This window comes from Cnephaeus nilssonii (assembly GCF_951640355.1).
Source record: "Cnephaeus nilssonii genome assembly, chromosome: Y".
Lineage (NCBI taxonomy): Eukaryota > Metazoa > Chordata > Mammalia > Chiroptera > Vespertilionidae > Cnephaeus > Cnephaeus nilssonii.
In genome coordinates this window covers 11,116,455-11,136,613 of record NC_137096.1, presented here as the reverse complement: position 1 = coordinate 11,136,613, position 20,159 = coordinate 11,116,455, and the positions used below count along the sequence as shown (strand labels likewise).

General features: G+C 46.1%; 3 protein-coding genes across 3 annotated transcripts in view; all 3 read right to left on the bottom strand.

Moving 5' to 3' along the window:
* LOC307096553 (claudin-34-like) overlaps positions 1-1,990 on the bottom strand; it is a gene marked incomplete at both ends in the record, with an annotated part of 74,858 nt that extends 72,868 nt beyond the window's left edge. The window contains one exon of the mRNA XM_079766199.1: positions 1,288-1,990. Coding sequence (XP_079622325.1) covers positions 1,288-1,990 — 703 coding nt within the window. The remainder of the gene's footprint in view (positions 1-1,287) is intronic.
* A 5,532-nt stretch (positions 1,991-7,522) lies between these two features.
* Positions 7,523-10,504, bottom strand: LOC307096552 (claudin-34-like; the record flags this gene model as incomplete). Its single annotated transcript, XM_079766198.1, has 2 exons — positions 7,523-7,566; positions 9,802-10,504. 2 exons carry the CDS (start codon positions 10,502-10,504, stop codon positions 7,523-7,525), a joined length of 747 nt encoding a protein of 248 aa, XP_079622324.1.
* A 5,536-nt stretch (positions 10,505-16,040) lies between these two features.
* On the bottom strand, positions 16,041-19,020 carry LOC307096551 (claudin-34-like; the record flags this gene model as incomplete). The annotated part of the gene is made up of 2 exons (XM_079766197.1): positions 16,041-16,084; positions 18,324-19,020. The coding sequence occupies 2 exons, from the start codon at positions 19,018-19,020 to the stop codon at positions 16,041-16,043; spliced, it is 741 nt and encodes a 246-aa protein (XP_079622323.1).
* Between the last annotated feature and the right edge of the window lie 1,139 nt (positions 19,021-20,159).

Sequence of the window (20,159 nt, the reverse complement as noted above, 5' to 3'; positions counted from 1 at the left end):
GGGGTTTGCTTTAGGTCTTCAGAGAAAGAAAAATAGATGAAAAGAAGGGAAGGAAGGAGAGAGAAAATGATTATGGCGGAATCGTAATAACTTCTGAGTCTGGTAATGGAAGGCGGATTCCTTCCACTATTTTGCTTTTGCACATTTGGGAAAATTGCCTGTACAGGTGGAGTGGAGAGGTGTTAGGGCCATGGCATAGAAGGTCTGGTTGGTTGTTTGTAGTGGCAGTTTGAGAGGGAGCTGTGAGAATCCGAGCAACCCTCATTTTCACACAATAGGTATATAACCTTGATTATCTGTACTAATAATAGAAAAATATGTAAATTGACCGTACCACGGAGATGCCCACAGCCAATCAGAGATGAGCATGCAAATTAACCAGGGAAAGATGGCCGGGCCTGTGGGCAGAGGGCACGGCCACAGGCATCGAGCGGCTGGGAGCAGGGCGGGATGCCCGCCCTTTCTCTGTAGTGACTCCGGGGGCATTCCAGCTCCTAGGAAGCTCAGGGCCTATGCACGCATGTGCTGAGCAGCCTGGGGCAGGGTAAGATGCCAAGCGGCCGTGGTCCTGGGGACGCCACTGGATTGGCTGGTCCTGTCAGCCCTGCCTGGGGGTGGCAGGAGTTCACAGTCCTCTTGGTTTGTGCAGCCCCTGGACTGGAAGTGGAAACCAAGAGCTCGCGGAGCACCAGGAATTCTGGGAATCGTAGGTCTGTTGGCTGGCGCATTGCGGGATCTCCAAAACACTAGAGCAAAGTGAGCCTCGTGCAAGTTACTGTTGTGGGTAGGGGATGGAGGGAAAGCAAAGGTAAGAGGCATGAGCAAAGTCACAGTGTTGAGGAAATATGAAAGGGAAGCTATCCTGTGACTTCTAGGAAATCTCCACAATTGGACCAAAGGGAAATAAAAAGGAAAGGACCTCTATTATGCTGTGATCACCAAACCAAACTGGGTTGGGGTCTCAGAAAATCCGCTCATATGATTTCAAAGACAGACAGAAATTCCGGGATTGGAGAGGGCTCCCCTGAAGGTTCCCAGATTGGAGAGGGTGCAGGTGGGCTGAGGGACCCACTCCTTGTGCACAAATCTTTGTGCACCGAACCCCCAATAATTAAGACAGGTGGACAGTGGTGTGTTTTTTTTTGCGTTTTTTTTAATGGAAGTTCATTAACCAATCAAGGATCTCAATTTGGACATAAACAAATGACCACTTTCTGCTCAAAATGGCCTTTTCTATGGTCGTGAGTCCTTGCAACTATTTCCTAGAGCATCCTGATAATACTTTACCCCGATAAACATGGCATTGTGGATTTACAAAGCTTTGAAACTGGGAATTTCTCATTTCTGAGATCTGGGGGTACACTTGGCTGTTGGGGGCAAGCTGGTAAGAGAGGGTAAACAGCCCACTCAGCAGCATCAGGATGGCAGCCAGAACAGCCATGGGGACGGCGCTGCCCATCTCCTGCTTGTTGGGCCTGAAGGGGATGTGGAAGGATGGCGGGAAGCATATGCCCTCTTCATTCATCACAGAGTGGTAGTTCCAGATCACAGCCATGAAGATAAATGTGCCAGCTATGATGCTCAGGACACTGGAAGCGAAGAACAGATGGCAGGTGTTTTTCTTCTGAAGATGAGCCAAGCATAATTTCTGCAGGCCCATGACCGTGAGCACTTTCCCCAAGAGAGCCAGGAGGTTGGCAGCCAGCAGCAGGTGCTGAGCGATTCGAATACTGATTGGCACGTAGGTGTCACTGTAGGTGTAGCGATGACATGCTATGGCTCTGCTCTGGAGGCTGTTGGACTGGTAAGTGCAGACCTTCCACATCCCTACACAGGCCAGCCCCGGGGAGGGGGCGGAGCTGTTCTCCATGTACCAAACCCGCCACTCCGCCAAGCCCATGCAGGTCATGGAGAAGATCCATCCTGTGGTGGTGACAATGAAACCCACTACTTGGCAGTTGGCACTGTGGACCAGCGTGTTCATGGCCATGTATCCCGGGAAACTGCAAACCAATAGAGAGGGTCATGAGCGCGGGACAAACCGTCCTGGAACTGCCCCCTGGGGATGAGCAGGGCTATATTGGAGAGGGAAATGCTATATTCCTGAATGGAGATACTTGACCCGCATACTCGGCTGGCGAAGGGTCCTTGTGCAATTTTTACTAAAAGCCTTAAAATATGCAGACTTTCACCCTGCAGCATACCTACCTGGTTAGAGCGTCTTCTCAACAGGCCAAAATTGCTACATGGATCCCTGGTCAGTGCACATACAATAAGCCAGCAATGATTGCAACAGTCAGTGGAACACCAAGTCAATGTTCCTCCCTCCCTCCTTCCCTCCCTCTCACTCTTCTTCATCTTCTCTCTCTCTTCCCACTCCCTGTCTCAAAAGTCAACAAAAATACATTCAAACTTTCAAACAGGCAGTTGCACGTATGGGCATTTGTTGAAAGACCCAATTAAGATTGGCGACAAATATTTTACAATAGAGATGGGCATCACAGCGCTGTGTGATATTGAACAATGGGAAACCATGTCAAGGCCAACAGTAGTGTTTGGTGAAATAATGTATGCCACAACCATACAATGGAGCTCCATACCAAACTTACAAGTGCAGCCCAGTTGCACTTGGTGTGATCTTTGGTGTCTGGCCCTTCTCACCTCGCATAATGTTTTCAAGGTTCATCTGTATTGTAGCTTCTGGGAGCAGATCAGTCCTTTCAATGGCAGAGCCGTCTTCATTGTATGGATGTACTACAGTTTGTTTATCCCTTGTCAGTTAGGGGACATTTAGATCCATTTTAAGTTTTGGCTCTTACAAATTCCGTTACGGTGAAGATTAGTGTCTAAAAGTGTGCATGGGTGTATATTCTCATTTCTGGAGTGTAGATAGGTAGGAGTGAGACCTTGCGTGGTTCATGCTGTAACTGTATGTGTGTTTAACTTTGAACAAAGTACTAAGCTGTCTTTCTAAGCGGCTGCCCTTTTGCAGTGAATGTAGGAACTGCCTGTTGGTAGTTTCATACATTCTCACCAGCTATATATTCAGGTTCTAATTTCTCCACACCTTCTCCAACATTTACCAGTTTTTCATTGCACAATGGAATATTAGGGATCTATCAAAAAGAAGGATCTCTTAGCCTTTGAGACAGCATGGAGGGACCTGGAAAGTATCATGCTAAGCAAACTTAGTCAGAGAAAGACAAGTATCCCATGATCTCACTCTAATGTGAAATCTCATGAATAAAATAAACTGATGTACAGAGTGGATCCAGAGACATGGAAGCATGGATAGAAGGAAGAGTCTTGGAAGAAAGGCAAGGGAAAGTGTTGGTTGGGAGGTAATTAACTAAGGACCTTGTATGCATATGCAGAACCTATGAACGCAGACATAGGGTGATGAAGCCCTGGGGTGTGGGACAGGATGTGCTGGAGAGGGTTGATTGGGGGGGCAGGAATGGGACAGGTGAAATCTTTCAACAATAAAGATTTAAAAAAAAAAAAACATTGATGAACAATATAGATCCAGAGACATGGAAGCATAGAACAGAATGCTAAATCTCTGAGGGATGATGTGTGTGTGTGTGTGTGTGTGTGTGTGTGTGTGTGTGTGTGTGTGTGTGAGTGTGTGTGTAGAGGGGTGGGGCAATGGGATGAGATTAACCATAGAATGTATATGCATAACCCATGGATATAGGCAATAGTTCAGTGAATGCCTGGGGAGGATGCAGGATTTAGGGAGTTAATGGGACAAGGAAAGGGGACATCTATAATACTTTCAAACACAAAGAGAAACTTAAAAATAAAATAAAATGTAATGTGACCAAAGGGAAGATGTCCACAATATACCAAGTTCAAGCAGCATGTTACAAACTCGTACACACAATGGGATCAGAGAGATGGTGAATTTTAAAGCTATTAATATTGTGCAGAATCACATTCATATAGAAAATTGGACCAAATCTAAGTGTACAACTCAAAGACCAGTCCAGGGGTAAATACACCTGTCACAATAATGTATGCCACAACCATACAATGGAGCTCCATACCAAACTTACAAGTGCAGCCCAGCTTAAAAGAGATAATATCTCTGGTTTCTTGCTTCTCTTTAGTTTCCCACCTCAGCAGGTATCCCCAAACACCCTGGTTCCCTTCTGCCTGTTTCTGAAGACAGGAATTGTGCCCAGGGCATTCCTGTGTAAATGGCTTCCTTTGCTACATGACCTGAGGCTATGATTTGAGAGAGAAAGTGAGAGGGGGAGAGAGAGATAGATGCATCAATGAAGAGAGAGAATTATGGATGGGCTGCCTTCTGAACATCCCCTGCTGGGGATCAAACCTGCAACCTGGGCATGTGCCGTGACTGGGAATTGAACCATGATCTCCTGGTTCATAGCCCCATGCTCAGCCACTGAAACACACTGACCAGGCTGATTGTTTAAATAATCTGTGGCTGTTTGAAACTTACAGTTATGTGTTATGAGTATAATTTTTTGAAATAAAAACAATAAAAAAACTTTAGGAAGCAATAGAGGATTAATTCTGATACACAAATATGCTGCAATACCTAGTATTAAAGTAATTAATTCCCTGTAGAACCCAGCAGACATTAGAGGAGAAGGGAATTCAGTATCATGAGAAAAGTTCATGGTGGGTTGAATTTAAAATGAAAATAAGATCCCTGGTTGATGTGGCTTAGCTGAGTGGGCATTGTCCTGTGCACCAAAAAGTTGCCGGTTTGATTTTCGATCTCAACACATATCTGAGGTGCCAGCATAGTCCCTGTTAGGGTGCATGCAGGAAGCAGCTGACAGATGTTTCTATTCTCCCTCACCCTTCTTCTCTCTCTAAAATATCAATTATAATTAATGATACAAAATTAAAAATAAATAAAATGAGGATAAGAAAATTATAAGAGTGTAGCAGGATCTTATTTTTGCCCATTCTGAAATACACTGGGAAGGTAAAACAAGATTGCATCTGCTGGGATTACCAGGGATATTTCTATATTTTAAGTTGGAGATAAATGGGGGCATGTAGAGCAATACAAGAATAGAAATGAACAAAGGGTGAACAGGAGTGGGCATCGAAGCCAGTGCATGGAGAGCTTTGAGGGGTTCGGGCTTTATTCTGAGGGGCCCCCAGTGGGAGGGACAGGAGGAGAGAATGCCCAAGCTGATAGCAGAAATTCCTTCTCATGGCCAGATAATCATGGAAGATGCCTTATTTATAAAAATCATTCTTTCGGGCCAGATAACCCTGAACAACTTGTGGAAGGAACACTTGAAATGGCATTGTGGGCATGGTTGGTGTGTCTCAGTTGTTGATAGTCAAACTCTGAACCAGGAGGTCAAGGTTCAATTCCTGGTCAGTTGGATACTCTATTCTCAGTAGGAGTGGTGTAGTAGGCAGCCAATCCATGTTTTTCATCATTGATGTTTATTCTCCCTCTCCATGTCCCTTCCTCTCTCTCTCTGAAATCAATAAAAACATGTTCTTAAAGTAGACAAGTCTTCCATAAAGGATGAACAATTAAAGTGGCCTACCTTCACCTCTCTGCAGGACTGCTGATGACAGTTAACCTGTTCACAGAGCAAATAAATGGATTACATAGACACCCCCACACCACAAGAAATCTCAGGGCTCTCTTAACTAGGGTAAAAAATAAAGCACAATGGTTACCCAGCCAATACAGAAGGCAGGAGGAGGACGTCTCAGAGGTACAAATGGTAGCAACTGCCAGGCTATAACAGAGATGAGGAAACCAAACATTCTTATGTTTCCATGGCTTCCAGGGCTGGCCTGTAGGCCTATGACAATAGGCTCCTTAAAGGGGCAGAGTCACTGAACAGGTCTTCAAGAGTTGAAGTCTTTCTACTGTAGAAATATCCTTTTTAAGGTCTTAGACCAAATAGTCACTGTAATCCATCCAAGTCTTAAGTAGAAACCCTGGAAGAAGAGCCACGGAATTGGGGAGCAAGTGTTATGATAGGTAGCCAGGGCCAGGGCAAGGGGGCGAGGGGGCGTGCGATACCGGATCAGTCCTTGGACCAGGAACCTGGGGTGAAACTGACTTGGGTCCTGGCTGTCACCGGACTCTGCTTCCAGTTGGACCTTACTGTCTCCCTGGAAGAGTTCCTGCTAGGAAATTACACGGGACAAGTGAGCTGGGGATGGAGGTGGGCGGGAGAAGAAAGGGCCAAAGGGGGTGGCAAACAGGGAGAACAAGGAAGAGAAAGGGCAAAGTGACTCCTGAGTCAGGAAACAGTCAGCTCACTGGGTGGGCACTGAGACAGGCACCTGCTGGTGTCCCTGAGCCCAGACGCTGCCTCTGCTGGGTCTCCCTCCTCAAGTGCTCTCACAGGGACACCTCCCTGCCTGACGCCCCCACAGAGGCCTGGCACTGTCCCACACTGACCCCCAAACCAAAGGCCACATGGCAGCCTCTAGCTCCTGGGCACCTTGGAAGGATTCCCAGGGAGGAGGAAGAATGAGAGAAATATCACCGCCCTCAGGCGCCCTCGCTTTGTGCTGCCCTGATGGGAAATGCACAGGGCACATTCTTTTGCCTTATTCCTGTGAAAAAAATAATTAAGTGAGAACCTTAAACAGTCATTCCCAAAGAGCCCTTGACAAGGGCTAGGAACTCTTTTCCGAGCTTCCCCAGAGCACACCCCGCCATGGTGGCCGCCTCACCTGCTGTGTCTGAACCCTTATGACCTGTCCACTTGCTCTCTGTTGACAGTGAAGGCAAAGAGGGGTCAAGAGACAGCTTTCCACAGCCCCAGAGGTTCAATCATTCTCCTTTTGGAACAGCAGGAGGCAGGCGCACTTCCCTCAGCAGGGTATCATGTTCCAGAAACTGGTCCTCATCAGAAGCATGTCTCCCAAGAGCTTCCTTTTTCAAATAACCACAGGTTTGACTCACTTAAATAACACACGTCCTGTTTCAAACTTATATGTCCTGTCAGTCTGTTAACAAGGCCTACTTCGGGGACAGATTTCATGGGGGGAAACATGGTGTTTACCTAGGAACCATATCCCAGCCTTCCAGACCTGCAAGGAGAATGGGTAAGACTTGACTGCAGGCCAGCCCTGAAAATCCCATGGAACCCAAAGGCTCCTTTCAAACCCCTGGGATGGGGGCCAGGGACTCTCACTCAATGCAGAGGCTGTGACTTCCTCCCAGTTCTAAGGACATTGTGCAAATCACAGCAGACAGAGAAGGGGCATCTACCACTTTACACTTGCTCTATCAGAGGGAAGAGGGAAGAATCCCTTGCCCATAGCCAAAGGATCCGATGAATATTCTGGGGTCCACAGGCAATGTCTTTGGAACACATGTTTAAATAACTAATATACTTATTCTCCAAGGGGAAATTTTGTCACACACTCTGCTCTCAGAGACATAAGTATTATTTGAGAAGAAAGTCATTTCACGTCAGCCCTCTAATTTCTCTGCTGTAGCTCTCACATTAAAGTGAGTCTGTCTCAATTTAAACCTATTAATGACCTCCCCCAGTTAATTGTTGAGTTTTAAGTCAGTCCTTTGAAACTTCTGAGGTGCTGTGAGCAATGAAACAGAGGGTGTGGGTAAAGTGTATGTTATGGCCCCGCAGTACTTGACTAGATATATTAGAAGCACTTCTCACATGAAAGCTATCTAGTTAATATGACCTGAAAGAAGCCATCAGTAAGAGAGTGAGCTGAAGTTGTCTCTCCTGAAATGCCTATAAACATGATTTTGGATTGTAATGACATGAGGATGTTAGTAGAGGAGCGGGCGGGGGGGGGGGGGAGCTTAGAACTTACCCAGGAAGTGAGTTGGACCACCCATGAAGCATGGAAGAGAAATGTGTTGTGGTTTTTTTTTCACACAGGGTATACCTATGGAGTGCGGTTCTGAGGGCAGTTACCTAGATTTGTAGAAACAAGACCTATGCTGACTCAGAATCCAGTTAAGCTTTAAGAGATAGGTAGCAATTTTAAACACAGGACAATTGGCTCATTTTATTCAGCAAACCAAAATCTTTTTATGAAAATAGCAAAGAAGGTGTGGAAGGGGGAATGCTTTCAATTGAGCCTTAAGTGGCAGCCTGAACATCTTATGCAATAAAAGAAATAAAATTGTACAATTATTTTTGTAAATATATTATTATTTATTTCAGAGAGGTGTGGAGAGGGAGAGAGAGAGAGAAACATCAATGATGAGAGACAATCATTGATAGGCTGCCTCCTATATGCCCCCACTGGGCATCCAGCTCAAATCCCAGGTATGTGCCCTTGACCAGAATAGAACCTGGTACCTTTCAGTCCGCAGTCCGATGCTATATCCACTGAGCCGAACAAGCTAGGGCTGTACAATTATTTTTAAAGCTTTAAAAATTCTAATAAGAGTTTGATAATAACAACAAAAGGTTGTTAACGTCAATGGTGTACTGACATTTTGCAGGGAAATGTCCTTTTTTTAGACACTACTTTTGAAGTGTATAAGGATGAAGAAATGTGATGTCTGGGGTTTGCTTTAGGTCTTCAGAGAAAGAAAAATAGATGAAAAGAAGGGAAGGAAGGAGAGAGAAAATGATTATGGCGGAATCGTAATAACTTCTGAGTCTGGTAATGGAAGGCGGATTCCTTCCACTATTTTGCTTTTGCACATTTGGGAAAATTGCCTGTACAGGTGGAGTGGAGAGGTGTTAGGGCCATGGCATAGAAGGTCTGGTTGGTTGTTTGTAGTGGCAGTTTGAGAGGGAGCTGTGAGAATCCGAGCAACCCTCATTTTCACACAATAGGTATATAACCTTGATTATCTGTACTAATAATAGAAAAATATGTAAATTGACCGTACCACGGAGATGCCCACAGCCAATCAGAGATGAGCATGCAAATTAACCAGGGAAAGATGGCCGGGCCTGTGGGCAGAGGGCACGGCCACAGGCATCGAGCGGCTGGGAGCAGGGCGGGATGCCCGCCCTTTCTCTGTAGTGACTCCGGGGGCATTCCAGCTCCTAGGAAGCTCAGGGCCTATGCACGCATGTGCTGAGCAGCCTGGGGCAGGGTAAGATGCCAAGCGGCCGTGGTCCTGGGGACGCCACTGGATTGGCTGGTCCTGTCAGCCCTGCCTGGGGGTGGCAGGAGTTCACAGTCCTCTTGGTTTGTGCAGCCCCTGGACTGGAAGTGGAAACCAAGAGCTCGCGGAGCACCAGGAATTCTGGGAATCGTAGGTCTGTTGGCTGGCGCATTGCGGGATCTCCAAAACACTAGAGCAAAGTGAGCCTCGTGCAAGTTACTGTTGTGGGTAGGGGATGGAGGGAAAGCAAAGGTAAGAGGCATGAGCAAAGTCACAGTGTTGAGGAAATATGAAAGGGAAGCTATCCTGTGACTTCTAGGAAATCTCCACAATTGGACCAAAGGGAAATAAAAAGGAAAGGACCTCTATTATGCTGTGATCACCAAACCAAACTGGGTTGGGGTCTCAGAAAATCCGCTCATATGATTTCAAAGACAGACAGAAATTCCGGGATTGGAGAGGGCTCCCCTGAAGGTTCCCAGATTGGAGAGGGTGCAGGTGGGCTGAGGGACCCACTCCTTGTGCACAAATCTTTGTGCACCGAACCCCCAATAATTAAGACAGGTGGACAGTGGTGTGTTTTTTTTTGCGTTTTTTTTAATGGAAGTTCATTAACCAATCAAGGATCTCAATTTGGACATAAACAAATGACCACTTTCTGCTCAAAATGGCCTTTTCTATGGTCGTGAGTCCTTGCAACTATTTCCTAGAGCATCCTGATAATACTTTACCCCGATAAACATGGCATTGTGGATTTACAAAGCTTTGAAACTGGGAATTTCTCATTTCTGAGATCTGGGGGTACACTTGGCTGTTGGGGGCAAGCTGGTAAGAGAGGGTAAACAGCCCACTCAGCAGCATCAGGATGGCAGCCAGAACAGCCATGGGGACGGCGCTGCCCATCTCCTGCTTGTTGGGCCTGAAGGGGATGTGGAAGGATGGCGGGAAGCATATGCCCTCTTCATTCATCACAGAGTGGTAGTTCCAGATCACAGCCATGAAGATAAATGTGCCAGCTATGATGCTCAGGACACTGGAAGCGAAGAACAGATGGCAGGTGTTTTTCTTCTGAAGATGAGCCAAGCATAATTTCTGCAGGCCCATGACCGTGAGCACTTTCCCCAAGAGAGCCAGGAGGTTGGCAGCCAGCAGCAGGTGCTGAGCGATTCGAATACTGATTGGCACGTAGGTGTCACTGTAGGTGTAGCGATGACATGCTATGGCTCTGCTCTGGAGGCTGTTGGACTGGTAAGTGCAGACCTTCCACATCCCTACACAGGCCAGCCCCGGGGAGGGGGCGGAGCTGTTCTCCATGTACCAAACCCGCCACTCCGCCAAGCCCATGCAGGTCATGGAGAAGATCCATCCTGTGGTGGTGACAATGAAACCCACTACTTGGCAGTTGGCACTGTGGACCAGCGTGTTCATGGCCATGTATCCCGGGAAACTGCAAACCAATAGAGAGGGTCATGAGCGCGGGACAAACCGTCCTGGAACTGCCCCCTGGGGATGAGCAGGGCTATATTGGAGAGGGAAATGCTATATTCCTGAATGGAGATACTTGACCCGCATACTCGGCTGGCGAAGGGTCCTTGTGCAATTTTTACTAAAAGCCTTAAAATATGCAGACTTTCACCCTGCAGCATACCTACCTGGTTAGAGCGTCTTCTCAACAGGCCAAAATTGCTACATGGATCCCTGGTCAGTGCACATACAATAAGCCAGCAATGATTGCAACAGTCAGTGGAACACCAAGTCAATGTTCCTCCCTCCCTCCTTCCCTCCCTCTCACTCTTCTTCATCTTCTCTCTCTCTTCCCACTCCCTGTCTCAAAAGTCAACAAAAATACATTCAAACTTTCAAACAGGCAGTTGCACGTATGGGCATTTGTTGAAAGACCCAATTAAGATTGGCGACAAATATTTTACAATAGAGATGGGCATCACAGCGCTGTGTGATATTGAACAATGGGAAACCATGTCAAGGCCAACAGTAGTGTTTGGTGAAATAATGTATGCCACAACCATACAATGGAGCTCCATACCAAACTTACAAGTGCAGCCCAGTTGCACTTGGTGTGATCTTTGGTGTCTGGCCCTTCTCACCTCGCATAATGTTTTCAAGGTTCATCTGTATTGTAGCTTCTGGGAGCAGATCAGTCCTTTCAATGGCAGAGCCGTCTTCATTGTATGGATGTACTACAGTTTGTTTATCCCTTGTCAGTTAGGGGACATTTAGATCCATTTTAAGTTTTGGCTCTTACAAATTCCGTTACGGTGAAGATTAGTGTCTAAAAGTGTGCATGGGTGTATATTCTCATTTCTGGAGTGTAGATAGGTAGGAGTGAGACCTTGCGTGGTTCATGCTGTAACTGTATGTGTGTTTAACTTTGAACAAAGTACTAAGCTGTCTTTCTAAGCGGCTGCCCTTTTGCAGTGAATGTAGGAACTGCCTGTTGGTAGTTTCATACATTCTCACCAGCTATATATTCAGGTTCTAATTTCTCCACACCTTCTCCAACATTTACCAGTTTTTCATTGCACAATGGAATATTAGGGATCTATCAAAAAGAAGGATCTCTTAGCCTTTGAGACAGCATGGAGGGACCTGGAAAGTATCATGCTAAGCAAACTTAGTCAGAGAAAGACAAGTATCCCATGATCTCACTCTAATGTGAAATCTCATGAATAAAATAAACTGATGTACAGAGTGGATCCAGAGACATGGAAGCATGGATAGAAGGAAGAGTCTTGGAAGAAAGGCAAGGGAAAGTGTTGGTTGGGAGGTAATTAACTAAGGACCTTGTATGCATATGCAGAACCTATGAACGCAGACATAGGGTGATGAAGCCCTGGGGTGTGGGACAGGATGTGCTGGAGAGGGTTGATTGGGGGGGCAGGAATGGGACAGGTGAAATCTTTCAACAATAAAGATTTAAAAAAAAAAAAACATTGATGAACAATATAGATCCAGAGACATGGAAGCATAGAACAGAATGCTAAATCTCTGAGGGATGATGTGTGTGTGTGTGTGTGTGTGTGTGTGTGTGTGTGTGTGTGTGTGTGTGTGTGAGTGTGTGTGTAGAGGGGTGGGGCAATGGGATGAGATTAACCATAGAATGTATATGCATAACCCATGGATATAGGCAATAGTTCAGTGAATGCCTGGGGAGGATGCAGGATTTAGGGAGTTAATGGGACAAGGAAAGGGGACATCTATAATACTTTCAAACACAAAGAGAAACTTAAAAATAAAATAAAATGTAATGTGACCAAAGGGAAGATGTCCACAATATACCAAGTTCAAGCAGCATGTTACAAACTCGTACACACAATGGGATCAGAGAGATGGTGAATTTTAAAGCTATTAATATTGTGCAGAATCACATTCATATAGAAAATTGGACCAAATCTAAGTGTACAACTCAAAGACCAGTCCAGGGGTAAATACACCTGTCACAATAATGTATGCCACAACCATACAATGGAGCTCCATACCAAACTTACAAGTGCAGCCCAGCTTAAAAGAGATAATATCTCTGGTTTCTTGCTTCTCTTTAGTTTCCCACCTCAGCAGGTATCCCCAAACACCCTGGTTCCCTTCTGCCTGTTTCTGAAGACAGGAATTGTGCCCAGGGCATTCCTGTGTAAATGGCTTCCTTTGCTACATGACCTGAGGCTATGATTTCAGAGAGAAAGTGAGAGGGGGAGAGAGAGATAGATGCATCAATGAAGAGAGAGAATTATGGATGGGCTGCCTTCTGAACATCCCCTGCTGGGGATCAAACCTGCAACCTGGGCATGTGCCGTGACTGGGAATTGAACCATGATCTCCTGGTTCATAGCCCCATGCTCAGCCACTGAAACACACTGACCAGGCTGATTGTTTAAATAATCTGTGGCTGTTTGAAACTTACAGTTATGTGTTATGAGTATAATTTTTTGAAATAAAAACAATAAAAAAACTTTAGGAAGCAATAGAGGATTAATTCTGATACACAAATATGCTGCAATACCTAGTATTAAAGTAATTAATTCCCTGTAGAACCCAGCAGACATTAGAGGAGAAGGGAATTCAGTATCATGAGAAAAGTTCATGGTGGGTTGAATTTAAAATGAAAATAAGATCCCTGGTTGATGTGGCTTAGCTGAGTGGGCATTGTCCTGTGCACCAAAAAGTTGCCGGTTTGATTTTCGATCTCAACACATATCTGAGGTGCCAGCATAGTCCCTGTTAGGGTGCATGCAGGAAGCAGCTGACAGATGTTTCTATTCTCCCTCACCCTTCTTCTCTCTCTAAAATATCAATTATAATTAATGATACAAAATTAAAAATAAATAAAATGAGGATAAGAAAATTATAAGAGTGTAGCAGGATCTTATTTTTGCCCATTCTGAAATACACTGGGAAGGTAAAACAAGATTGCATCTGCTGGGATTACCAGGGATATTTCTATATTTTAAGTTGGAGATAAATGGGGGCATGTAGAGCAATACAAGAATAGAAATGAACAAAGGGTGAACAGGAGTGGGCATCGAAGCCAGTGCATGGAGAGCTTTGAGGGGTTCGGGCTTTATTCTGAGGGGCCCCCAGTGGGAGGGACAGGAGGAGAGAATGCCCAAGCTGATAGCAGAAATTCCTTCTCATGGCCAGATAATCATGGAAGATGCCTTATTTATAAAAATCATTCTTTCGGGCCAGATAACCCTGAACAACTTGTGGAAGGAACACTTGAAATGGCATTGTGGGCATGGTTGGTGTGTCTCAGTTGTTGATAGTCAAACTCTGAACCAGGAGGTCAAGGTTCAATTCCTGGTCAGTTGGATACTCTATTCTCAGTAGGAGTGGTGTAGTAGGCAGCCAATCCATGTTTTTCATCATTGATGTTTATTCTCCCTCTCCATGTCCCTTCCTCTCTCTCTCTGAAATCAATAAAAACATGTTCTTAAAGTAGACAAGTCTTCCATAAAGGATGAACAATTAAAGTGGCCTACCTTCACCTCTCTGCAGGACTGCTGATGACAGTTAACCTGTTCACAGAGCAAATAAATGGATTACATAGACACCCCCACACCACAAGAAATCTCAGGGCTCTCTTAACTAGGGTAAAAAATAAAGCACAATGGTTACCCAGCCAATACAGAAGGCAGGAGGAGGACGTCTCAGAGGTACAAATGGTAGCAACTGCCAGGCTATAACAGAGATGAGGAAACCAAACATTCTTATGTTTCCATGGCTTCCAGGGCTGGCCTGTAGGCCTATGACAATAGGCTCCTTAAAGGGGCAGAGTCACTGAACAGGTCTTCAAGAGTTGAAGTCTTTCTACTGTAGAAATATCCTTTTTAAGGTCTTAGACCAAATAGTCACTGTAATCCATCCAAGTCTTAAGTAGAAACCCTGGAAGAAGAGCCACGGAATTGGGGAGCAAGTGTTATGATAGGTAGCCAGGGCCAGGGCAAGGGGGCGAGGGGGCGTGCGATACCGGATCAGTCCTTGGACCAGGAACCTGGGGTGAAACTGACTTGGGTCCTGGCTGTCACCGGACTCTGCTTCCAGTTGGACCTTACTGTCTCCCTGGAAGAGTTCCTGCTAGGAAATTACACGGGACAAGTGAGCTGGGGATGGAGGTGGGCGGGAGAAGAAAGGGCCAAAGGGGGTGGCAAACAGGGAGAACAAGGAAGAGAAAGGGCAAAGTGACTCCTGAGTCAGGAAACAGTCAGCTCACTGGGTGGGCACTGAGACAGGCACCTGCTGGTGTCCCTGAGCCCAGACGCTGCCTCTGCTGGGTCTCCCTCCTCAAGTGCTCTCACAGGGACACCTCCCTGCCTGACGCCCCCACAGAGGCCTGGCACTGTCCCACACTGACCCCCAAACCAAAGGCCACATGGCAGCCTCTAGCTCCTGGGCACCTTGGAAGGATTCCCAGGGAGGAGGAAGAATGAGAGAAATATCACCGCCCTCAGGCGCCCTCGCTTTGTGCTGCCCTGATGGGAAATGCACAGGGCACATTCTTTTGCCTTATTCCTGTGAAAAAAATAATTAAGTGAGAACCTTAAACAGTCATTCCCAAAGAGCCCTTGACAAGGGCTAGGAACTCTTTTCCGAGCTTCCCCAGAGCACACCCCGCCATGGTGGCCGCCTCACCTGCTGTGTCTGAACCCTTATGACCTGTCCACTTGCTCTCTGTTGACAGTGAAGGCAAAGAGGGGTCAAGAGACAGCTTTCCACAGCCCCAGAGGTTCAATCATTCTCCTTTTGGAACAGCAGGAGGCAGGCGCACTTCCCTCAGCAGGGTATCATGTTCCAGAAACTGGTCCTCATCAGAAGCATGTCTCCCAAGAGCTTCCTTTTTCAAATAACCACAGGTTTGACTCACTTAAATAACACACGTCCTGTTTCAAACTTATATGTCCTGTCAGTCTGTTAACAAGGCCTACTTCGGGGACAGATTTCATGGGGGGAAACATGGTGTTTACCTAGGAACCATATCCCAGCCTTCCAGACCTGCAAGGAGAATGGGTAAGACTTGACTGCAGGCCAGCCCTGAAAATCCCATGGAACCCAAAGGCTCCTTTCAAACCCCTGGGATGGGGGCCAGGGACTCTCACTCAATGCAGAGGCTGTGACTTCCTCCCAGTTCTAAGGACATTGTGCAAATCACAGCAGACAGAGAAGGGGCATCTACCACTTTACACTTGCTCTATCAGAGGGAAGAGGGAAGAATCCCTTGCCCATAGCCAAAGGATCCGATGAATATTCTGGGGTCCACAGGCAATGTCTTTGGAACACATGTTTAAATAACTAATATACTTATTCTCCAAGGGGAAATTTTGTCACACACTCTGCTCTCAGAGACATAAGTATTATTTGAGAAGAAAGTCATTTCACGTCAGCCCTCTAATTTCTCTGCTGTAGCTCTCACATTAAAGTGAGTCTGTCTCAATTTAAACCTATTAATGACCTCCCCCAGTTAATTGTTGAGTTTTAAGTCAGTCCTTTGAAACTTCTGAGGTGCTGTGAGCAATGAAACAGAGGGTGTGGGTAAAGTGTATGTTATGGCCCCGCAGTACTTGACTAGATATATTAGAAGCACTTCTCACATGAAAGCTATCTAGTTAATATGACCTGAAAGAAGCCATCAGTAAGAGAGTGAGCTGAAGTTGTCTCTCCTGAAATGCCTATAAACATGATTTTGGATTGTAATGACATGAGGATGTTAGTAGAGGAGCGGGCGGGGGGGGGGGGGGGGAGCTTAGAACTTACCCAGGAAGTGAGTTGGACCACCCATGAAGCATGGAAGAGAAATGTGTTGTGGTTTTTTTTTTCACACAGGGTATACCTATGGAGTGCGGTTCTGAGGGCAGTTACCTAGATTTGTAGAAACAAGACCTATGCTGACTCAGAATCCAGTTAAGCTTTAAGAGATAGGTAGCAATTTTAAACACAGGACAATTGGCTCATTTTATTCAGCAAACCAAAATCTTTTTATGAAAATAGCAAAGAAGGTGTGGAAGGGGGAATGCTTTCAATTGAGCCTTAAGTGGCAGCCTGAACATCTTATGCAATAAAAGAAATAAAATTGTACAATTATTTTTGTAAATATATTATTATTTATTTCAGAGAGGTGTGGAGAGGGAGAGAGAGAGAGAAACATCAATGATGAGAGACAATCATTGATAGGCTGCCTCCTATATGCCCCCACTGGGCATCCAGCTCAAATCCCAGGTATGTGCCCTTGACCAGAATAGAACCTGGTACCTTTCAGTCCGCAGTCCGATGCTATATCCACTGAGCCGAACAAGCTAGGGCTGTACAATTATTTTTAAAGCTTTAAAAATTCTAATAAGAGTTTGATAATAACAACAAAAGGTTGTTAACGTCAATGGTGTACTGACATTTTGCAGGGAAATGTCCTTTTTTTAGACACTACTTTTGAAGTGTATAAGGATGAAGAAATGTGATGTCTGGGGTTTGCTTTAGGTCTTCAGAGAAAGAAAAATAGATGAAAAGAAGGGAAGGAAGGAGAGAGAAAATGATTATGGCGGAATCGTAATAACTTCTGAGTCTGGTAATGGAAGGCGGATTCCTTCCACTATTTTGCTTTTGCACATTTGGGAAAATTGCCTGTACAGGTGGAGTGGAGAGGTGTTAGGGCCATGGCATAGAAGGTCTGGTTGGTTGTTTGTAGTGGCAGTTTGAGAGGGAGCTGTGAGAATCCGAGCAACCCTCATTTTCACACAATAGGTATATAACCTTGATTATCTGTACTAATAATAGAAAAATATGTAAATTGACCGTACCACGGAGATGCCCACAGCCAATCAGAGATGAGCATGCAAATTAACCAGGGAAAGATGGCCGGGCCTGTGGGCAGAGGGCACGGCCACAGGCATCGAGCGGCTGGGAGCAGGGCGGGATGCCCGCCCTTTCTCTGTAGTGACTCCGGGGGCATTCCAGCTCCTAGGAAGCTCAGGGCCTATGCACGCATGTGCTGAGCAGCCTGGGGCAGGGTAAGATGCCAAGCGGCCGTGGTCCTGGGGACGCCACTGGATTGGCTGGTCCTGTCAGCCCTGCCTGGGGGTGGCAGGAGTTCACAGTCCTCTTGGTTTGTGCAGCCCCTGGACTGGAAGTGGAAACCAAGAGCTCGCGGAGCACCAGGAATTCTGGGAATCGTAGGTCTGTTGGCTGGCGCATTGCGGGATCTCCAAAACACTAGAGCAAAGTGAGCCTCGTGCAAGTTACTGTTGTGGGTAGGGGATGGAGGGAAAGCAAAGGTAAGAGGCATGAGCAAAGTCACAGTGTTGAGGAAATATGAAAGGGAAGCTATCCTGTGACTTCTAGGAAATCTCCACAATTGGACCAAAGGGAAATAAAAAGGAAAGGACCTCTATTATGCTGTGATCACCAAACCAAACTGGGTTGGGGTCTCAGAAAATCCGCTCATATGATTTCAAAGACAGACAGAAATTCCGGGATTGGAGAGGGCTCCCCTGAAGGTTCCCAGATTGGAGAGGGTGCAGGTGGGCTGAGGGACCCACTCCTTGTGCACAAATCTTTGTGCACCGAACCCCCAATAATTAAGACAGGTGGACAGTGGTGTGTTTTTTTTTGCGTTTTTTTTAATGGAAGTTCATTAACCAATCAAGGATCTCAATTTGGACATAAACAAATGACCACTTTCTGCTCAAAATGGCCTTTTCTATGGTCGTGAGTCCTTGCAACTATTTCCTAGAGCATCCTGATAATACTTTACCCCGATAAACATGGCATTGTGGATTTACAAAGCTTTGAAACTGGGAATTTCTCATTTCTGAGATCTGGGGGTACACTTGGCTGTTGGGGGCAAGCTGGTAAGAGAGGGTAAACAGCCCACTCAGCAGCATCAGGATGGCAGCCAGAACAGCCATGGGGACGGCGCTGCCCATCTCCTGCTTGTTGGGCCTGAAGGGGATGTGGAAGGATGGCGGGAAGCATATGCCCTCTTCATTCATCACAGAGTGGTAGTTCCAGATCACAGCCATGAAGATAAATGTGCCAGCTATGATGCTCAGGACACTGGAAGCGAAGAACAGATGGCAGGTGTTTTTCTTCTGAAGATGAGCCAAGCATAATTTCTGCAGGCCCATGACCGTGAGCACTTTCCCCAAGAGAGCCAGGAGGTTGGCAGCCAGCAGCAGGTGCTGAGCGATTCGAATACTGATTGGCACGTAGGTGTCACTGTAGGTGTAGCGATGACATGCTATGGCTCTGCTCTGGAGGCTGTTGGACTGGTAAGTGCAGACCTTCCACATCCCTACACAGGCCAGCCCCGGGGAGGGGGCGGAGCTGTTCTCCATGTACCAAACCCGCCACTCCGCCAAGCCCATGCAGGTCATGGAGAAGATCCATCCTGTGGTGGTGACAATGAAACCCACTACTTGGCAGTTGGCACTGTGGACCAGCGTGTTCATGGCCATATATCCCGGGAAACTGCAAACCAATAGAGAGGGTCATGAGCGCGGGACAAACCGTCCTGGAACTGCCCCCTGGGGATGAGCAGGGCTATATTGGAGAGGGAAATGCTATATTCCTGAATGGAGATACTTGACCCGCATACTCGGCTGGCGAAGGGTCCTTGGGCAATTTTTACTAAAAGCCTTAAAATATGCAGACTTTCACCCTGCAGCATACCTACCTGGTTAGAGCGTCTTCTCAACAGGCCAAAATTGCTACATGGATCCCTGGTCAGTGCACATACAATAAGCCAGCAATGATTGCAACAGTCAGTGGAACACCAAGTCAATGTTCCTCCCTCCCTCCTTCCCTCCCTCTCACTCTTCTTCATCTTCTCTCTCTCTTCCCACTCCCTGTCTCAAAAATCAACAAAAATACATTCAAACTTTCAAACAGGCAGTTGCACGTATGGGCATTTGTTGAAAGACCCAATTAAGATTGGCGACAAATATTTTACAATAGAGATGGGCATCACAGCGCTGTGTGATATTGAACAATGGGAAACCATGTCAAGGCCAACAGTAGTGTTTGGTGAAATAATGTATGCCACAACCATACAATGGAGCTCCATACCAAACTTACAAGTGCAGCCCAGTTGCACTTGGTGTGATCTTTGGTGTCTGGCCCTTCTCACCTCGCATAATGTTTTCAAGGTTCATCTGTATTGTAGCTTCTGGGAGCAGATCAGTCCTTTCAATGGCAGAGCCGTCTTCATTGTATGGATGTACTACAGTTTGTTTATCCCTTGTCAGTTAGGGGACATTTAGATCCATTTTAAGTTTTGGCTCTTACAAATTCCGTTACGGTGAAGATTAGTGTCTAAAAGTGTGCATGGGTGTATATTCTCATTTCTGGAGTGTAGATAGGTAGGAGTGAGACCTTGCGTGGTTCATGCTGTAACTGTATGTGTGTTTAACTTTGAACAAAGTACTAAGCTGTCTTTCTAAGCGGCTGCCCTTTTGCAGTGAATGTAGGAACTGCCTGTTGGTAGTTTCATACATTCTCACCAGCTATATATTCAGGTTCTAATTTCTCCACACCTTCTCCAACATTTACCAGTTTTTCATTGCACAATGGAATATTAGGGATCTATCAA